Raw genomic sequence first — 6,805 nt, forward strand, 5'->3', positions numbered from 1 at the left:
GATCTGGAAGAACGGGCATGGTAACAGTAACAACATGTACACAAGAGACAAAGACTCCATGCACTCTACATAGAGTGTGACTGACCAGCCCACCTCAACCACAAGTACAAGGGACAGCAGCATGACAAGACATCCTTCGCTGTTGTTTGGGGGACCTTGTTGAACAATAAAATGTCTGACCATGACTTCTCCACCAAAAGAAAGAACGATATTATCTCTGACTTGGTACTAACGGATGTACTTCCTAGGATAACCTTACAGGAGTGCTCAAATAGTCTTGACTACCCTGTCCTTGCTCCACAGCCTAGACTCAGTCCAGCCAGTCTGCAGGGCTTGGAACCTCCAGTGTGCAGAGGCCAAGACTATCATCAGGGTTCACTTTAAAGAGAGTAGACAGCATGCTGTGTGTCCCGGAAGGCCAGTGCTGTTCCACACGGTTACACTTATCGGCTTCTTTCTCTCCAGAGTCTTATGGATGTGCATACTGCTGCTACCATTTCTACTTCAGAGGTGAAGACAGTGGGTGTCCAGAGAATTTCATAAGCTGGCCAAGCTCACACAGTAGTTCCTAGCCTTATGACTTCCCAGGACTTCATCCCAGGCAACTTGAGCCCAGAGCCTGCGCTTTGAATATTCACACAAAATTTGTTGTGTTCAAAAAGGGAATTTTGCTGGCAGCCCAGAAGTGCTTCATAGCCAGTGAGGACCATGCTGTGACTCATGGTGTTCCTGGCTGATAAATGCTCCCCCGCAGAGAAAACACTGAGAAAAAGAGAAGCGCATGGGCAATATCTAGATAAGAGAGAGTATAAGAGATTTGACAATAAGAAAGGAAACAACTCTCTGCAGAGAGAGGCCTAGACACCACTGAGAACAGCTCTAGCTTCATCTGGATAAAGGAAGGAGTTCACACAACAACTAGGGGCTCTGAGGTACTTGCTCGGAGACAGAAATAAATACCTGAGAGCCCTCCTCTGCTTTGCTTCAGAGCCATGAGCCTGGTAGAAAGGATCTTGGCTCTTGGCTGGATGACTACCATCTTGGTGGTACAGATGTCTGTGGCAAAGCACTCCAGGTGGGCACTGAAGACCACGCCCCGGGTGTTGTGGGACTTGAGTGCGGAGGAGCTGGAGTGTGTGCACAACTTTCTGATGAGCAGGAAGGAGCTGGAGCTGCAGCCATCCACCATACTGACCTTGGCCAAGAACTCTGTGTTCCTCATTGAGATGCTGATGCCCAAGAAGTATGAGGTGCTGGCTTTCCTAGATAAAGGAGCCATGCTTCCTTTACGGGAAGCCCGTGTCCTGATCTACTTTGGTGCCCAGGAGTACCCCAATGTCACCGAGTATGCTGTGGGGCCGGTTGAACAGCCCATGTACATGCGAAAACTGAACCGCAAGGGAGGCCAGGAACTGTCATGGGCATCCAGACCCATGTCCAAAGTAGAGTCTGCCCTCCTCTTCCATGCCCTGAAGATAGCCACCAAGCCCTTACAAGAGTTTTTCTTTGATACCACTGGCTTCACACTGCAGGACTGCAATGGTGGCTGCCTGACCTTTACCAATGTTGGCCCTCGTGCTATGACATTTGGAAAGCGCCATAGCTGGTTTCTTTTGCAGCGCATTATGGATGGCTACTTCCTGCAGCCCACAGGACTAGAGATCCTTATGGATCATGGGAGCACAGATGTCCGGGACTGGAGAGTAGAGCAGCTCTGGTATAATGGGAAGTTCTACAATAGCCCAGAGGAACTGGCTCAGAAATACGCAGCTGGAGAAGTGGAGACCATGGTCCTCGAGGATCCACTGCCCAAGACTACAAAGCAGTCTTCACAGTTCTCCATCTACAAGCCCCATGCTGAATTCCTCATGCCCATCAGCAAGGGTGGCCTTCGAGTGGCCCAGTCCTATCCTGAATTTCCTATGCCCATCAGCAAGGGTGGCTCTCGAGTGACCCAGCCCCAAGCTAAATTTCCCATGCCCATCAGCAAGGGTGGCCCTCGAATGGCCCAGCCCTATCCTGAATTTCCCGCACCCATCAGCAAGGGTGGCCTTCAAGTGGCCCAGTTCTATCCTGAATTTCCTATGCCCATCAGCAAGGGTGGCCCTCGAATGGCCCAGCCCTATCCTGAATTTCCTACACCCATCAGCAAGGGTGGCCCTCGAATGGCCCAGCCCTATCCTGAATTTCCCACACCCATCAGCAAGGGTGGCCCTCGAATGGCTCAGCCCCATACTGAATTTCCCATGCCTATTAGCAATGGTGGATTTCAAGTGGTCCAGCCTTATGTTCTATTTCCTATGACTATCAGCAAGGGGGCCCCTCAGATGGCCCAGCCCAATGTTCCCCGCTACAAACTAAAACACAACACTGTGCTCTATGGAGACTGGAACTTCTTCTTCAAGCTGCACTCTTCTTATGGGCTTCAGCTCTTTAATGTACACTTCAGAGGTGAACGCATTGCCTATGAGGTTGGTGTGCAAGAGGTTATGGCACTGTATAGAGGACACACAGCTGCAGGCAGGGAGACAAAGTACATGGATGTGGGCTGGGGCCTAGGAGGTATTACTCATCAGCTAACTCCTGGCATTGACTGTCCCCATGAAGCCACCTTCCTGGACGCCATCCACTACTATGACAGTGACAGTCCTGTCCTCTCTCAGCGAGCCCTCTGTATCTTTGAAATGCCCCTTAGGCAGTACTTTTACTCTAACTTTAGAAATAGCTTCAGTTCCTATGCCAGGCTGAGTGGACCCATGCTTGTTCTGAGGACAACATCAACGATCCACAACCACGATTACATCTGGGACTTCATCTTCCACTCCAATGGCATGATGGAAGGCAAGATGTATGCTACCGGGTATGTTCATGCCACTTTCTATACCTCAGAAGGGCTGCTCTACCACAGTCGCCTGCACACCCACCTACTTGGAAATGTCCACTCTCACCTAGCACATTACCGCATTGACCTGGATGTGGCAGGTAGGTCTTGAGACCAGACCCTCCCAGGCACTAAAGTGTCCAAATACTTCATAACAAGAGACAGGCTAAGACTCCCTGGCATAAAGTTGGCTGCGTTCATCCAGCCTTCTTACACACATAAAGAAACATCACACATCTTAAAAACTGGGGACAACAAATGGTACTCTGGGGTTGCCCTAAATGTGGGATGTGTGTTCCCTTTGTTGAGTGTGAGTGGAATGGTATGCAATGTTGGGGGAAGAAGTGCCGTGAAAGGTCAGAAATGCTACCTTCCCCCTCCCCCCACACATATGTAGTAGATGTGTATAGTTTGGTCTTCATATGTCCCGAAAAACTGGAGCAAGGTCTATCCCAAAAGCTGTTGCCTGTATGTGAGATATGGTCTTCTAGCTGGGCTGCCTTGTCTGGCCTCAGTGGGACAGGATGTGCCTAGTCTCACAGAGACTTGATGTGCCAGAGTGAGGGGATACCCAGGGGTGCCTCCACCCACTCAGAGGGGAAGGGATACGGGGGAAGGATTATGGGAGGGGGAGAGAGGAAGGGGCAGTGAGCAGGATATAAAATGAGTAAGTAAAATAATAATAACGGTGATGGTTGTACTGGCTGGTTTTGTGTGTCAACTTGACACAGGCTGGAGTTATCACAGAGAAGGGAGCTTCAGTTGGGGAAGTGCCTCCATGAGACCCAGCTGTGGGGCATTTTCTCAATTGCCCCTTGTGGGTAGTGCCATCCCTGGGCTGGAAGTCTTGGGTTCTATAAGAGAGCCGGCTGAGCAAGCCAGGGGAAGCAAACCAATAAGGAACATCCCTCCATGGCCTCTGCATCAGCTCCTGCTTCCTGACCTGCTTGAGTTCCAGTCCTGACTTCCTTTGGTGATAAACAGCCATGTGGAAGTGTAAGCTGAGTAAACCCTTTCCTCCCCAACTTGCTTCTTGGTCATGATGTTTGTGCAGGAATAGAAACCCTGACTAAGACAATGGTGATGATGATGATTAATAATAATAATAATAATAATAATAATAATAATAACAATAACAATAACAATAACAAAAAGAAAGAAAGAAATGCTGCCTCCCAGCACTGAGATGACCACAGCGTCATCTGGGTGTCCAGTGTTTCTTGGATAGTGATGTCATCACAGAGGCATAGCACCCCTGTGATGCTCAACATCAAATCCTGTAACAGAACAATGTCCTCAATATGGGTACCAGGACCAGGTGTGTAGCTGTCACCCTCTCAGCCCTGATTGGCCCTCTATCCCAGAGTATACGAATAGTAGTCAGACCTAAGAAACGTTCCATGCCTCTAAGGTAGCCGACTGGATCTCTAGAAAACAGTCTGTGGTCACCCTGCTGACACAGCTGTCTAGCTCATCTGTGGGCCTCCCTTCTTCCCACAGTGCTAACCAAGTGCCTGGCCCCAGCTTCTTCCTATGGGCTGACTGTGGGTATGGCCTAGCATGGAGAGTCTACAAAACAGGGAGGAAGTTTCTGTCCCAACCCTTGGACACTTGCCCTCCTCTCCTCGTGATACAGGTACCAAGAATAGCTTCCAGACACTGAAAATGAAACTCGAAAATATCATCAACCCCTGGAACCAGAGAAGCCAGCAGGTCAAGCCCATCCTCCACAAGACCCAGTACTCCTGGGAGCGCCAGGCTGCCTTCCACTTCAGGCAGACTCTGCCCAAGTACCTGCTTTTTAGCAACACTGAAAAGAATGAGTTGGGTCACGGCCACAGCTACCGCCTGCATATCCCCTCCATGGCTGAGCAAGTGTTGCCCCCAGGCTGGCAGACCTCACCAGCTTTCACGTGGCCCAGGTGAGGGGACTCAGACAAACTGCTGTTGAAGGTCAGGAGCTCCCTCAGTGACCTTGTATGATCAGTTTCTGTCTAAGAGGTCATGTTTTTGCTGGCCTCTGAGTCTGCCTCCTAGTGCATGAGGGAGGGAGGGAGGGGGAAGCTCATGGGAATTCTGGCTGACAGACAGAGATGGGAAGCCTTTCTGGTCCATGAAAGACTATCACTCATTCTGGGGCAGCAGCAATTTCCCTATCCATGGCTGCAATGGTGTCTCTATGGAGGGAATCAGAGGTAGTGCCCATTCCTGAAGCTACTCGTATGCTTCTCTGCTTGCAGGTACCAGCTGGCAGTGACTAAGTACCAGGAGTCTGAGCGGTTCCACAGTAGCCTTGACAACCAGAACCACCACTGGGCTTATCCTATGGTCTTTGAGAACTTCATTCACAACAATGAAAACATTGAAGATGAGGTGCTGACCCAGTCTCCTTTGCCCACCTCTAGTCTTGTCACTAGTCAATGATGAGATTTTACTAGCCTCAGGATTGTAGCAAGGACAGATGGTCAGAGGTCAGGACAGATGAGTCCACCTCTTTCAAATGGGGCCAAGGATATCTTAGGATATTTATCGACATATATATATATAAAAATACCACAATCCCCAGGGCCTTCAGGTAGCCAGTGTTCAGCACTGCCCTGCCCACTGAGACTCATATTTCTGCCATAGGACTTGGTGGCCTGGGTGACAGTCGGCCTCTCACACAACCACCATTCTGCGAATGCCCCCAGCATGGCTACACCGGGGAACTCTGCGGGATTCTTGCTCCAGCCATTTGATTTCTACAACAACTTCCAGAGATATACAGGTACAAAAGCCACAGCTATATCAGGCACCAGGTCCTTGAAAGATCTACTCAATGCCTGCAAGGTTCAGTTACAATGAGACACACAATCTTGTGTGAAGAGTCTGGCCCAGCTCCTACCTAATAGCTCCAGGGACACCCACCTGCACCCCACAAAGACAGACAACAAACCCTTCCATCTCCATCACTGTATGCTGCCTCTTAGAGGTGCAGGTGCCGGGGTAGGGGTGAGGGGTATGGGGGAGTGTGAGCCGCATGCTCAGATGGTTAGCCTTGGGCTCCATTCACATTTCCTGACTGCACCTCAAAAGACTACCTTGGGAGGGCAAAGGAAGCAGAGCCAAGACACTGGAGTCCTCTACCAGGTGAGTTTCCAATGTCTGAGACTTTCTGATCCCTCTCAGGGAACCTGTTGGGGTACTGTCCCACCTAAATGTTAGGTAGGCAGAAGGAAATTCGACATGGTTATCAGCATCTCACCCTTTGGTCACTCTTCTAGCCTATCCAACTCGTGCCCAGTGTGTGTGCTGATTCACTGCATCACTGTCTATAACAACAGAAGCCTGGAGACAACTGATTTTCCATCTGTAGTGATGAATAGCTCAATAAACAAGGGCACTGCACCACTGTGGTGCCAGATGATGAAAGAAGTTCGTGAGTCTTACATCTGTAATCTACAGAAGAACCCTACAGGGCATTCCAAGTAGCAAAGGAAAATAGAAAAGGACTAGTATGTACTACATTCAATGTCTGTGTGTCTGTATGTTTGTGTCTGTGTGTTTGTGTCTATGTGTGTGTGTGTGTGCGTGTATGCATGTGTGTGTGTCTATGTGTCTATGTGTCTGTGTGAGTGTGTGCCTGTGTGTGTGTCTGTGTGTGTGTGCCTGTGTGTGTAGTATGTATGTGTGCATGTGTGTATGTGTGTATGTGTGTCTTTGTGTGTGTGCATGTGTGTGTGTCTTTGGTGTGTGTGCATGTGTGTGTGTGTGTGTGTGTGTGTGTGTGTGTGTATGTGTGGTGTAAGGATGGGAGGAATGAGGAGTCCTTGAAGAGATGAAAAGGGCAAGGAAACACATTTTCTGTCATTTGTCCATTTGGAACCTGCAGGGCTGGAGGTGGGACAGAGGTTTAGTCAGTAAAGTGTTTGCACTCAAGCATAG

General features: G+C 49.6%; 1 protein-coding gene across 1 annotated transcript; it reads left to right on the top strand.

Moving 5' to 3' along the window:
• Positions 1 to 992: 992 nt before the first annotated feature.
• On the top strand, positions 993 to 6,176 carry LOC116098863 (amiloride-sensitive amine oxidase [copper-containing]-like). The gene is made up of 6 exons (XM_031381803.1): positions 993 to 1,964; positions 2,067 to 2,982; positions 4,518 to 4,803; positions 5,122 to 5,254; positions 5,510 to 5,648; positions 6,145 to 6,176. The coding sequence occupies exons 1-6, from the start codon at positions 993 to 995 to the stop codon at positions 6,174 to 6,176; spliced, it is 2,478 nt and encodes an 825-aa protein (XP_031237663.1).
• The last annotated feature ends 629 nt before the right edge of the window (positions 6,177 to 6,805 follow it).

The sequence above is a fragment of the Mastomys coucha genome, unplaced genomic scaffold (assembly GCF_008632895.1).
Source record: "Mastomys coucha isolate ucsf_1 unplaced genomic scaffold, UCSF_Mcou_1 pScaffold20, whole genome shotgun sequence".
NCBI lineage: Eukaryota > Metazoa > Chordata > Mammalia > Rodentia > Muridae > Mastomys > Mastomys coucha.

What these genes read in the sequence shown, in the direction of transcription:
- LOC116098863 (XM_031381803.1), top strand. Translation starts at nt 993, where the DNA reads ATGAGCCTGGTAGAAAGGATCTTGGCTCTTGGCTGGATGACTACCATC. An exon ending in CCAGCTTTCACGTGGCCCAG is followed by an intron (nt 4,804 to 5,121) that starts GTGAGGGGACTC and finishes CTCTGCTTGCAG; the next exon opens with GTACCAGCTGGCAGTGACTA. An exon ending in CAACTTCCAGAGATATACAG is followed by an intron (nt 5,649 to 6,144) that starts GTACAAAAGCCA and finishes TCACTCTTCTAG; the next exon opens with CCTATCCAACTCGTGCCCAG.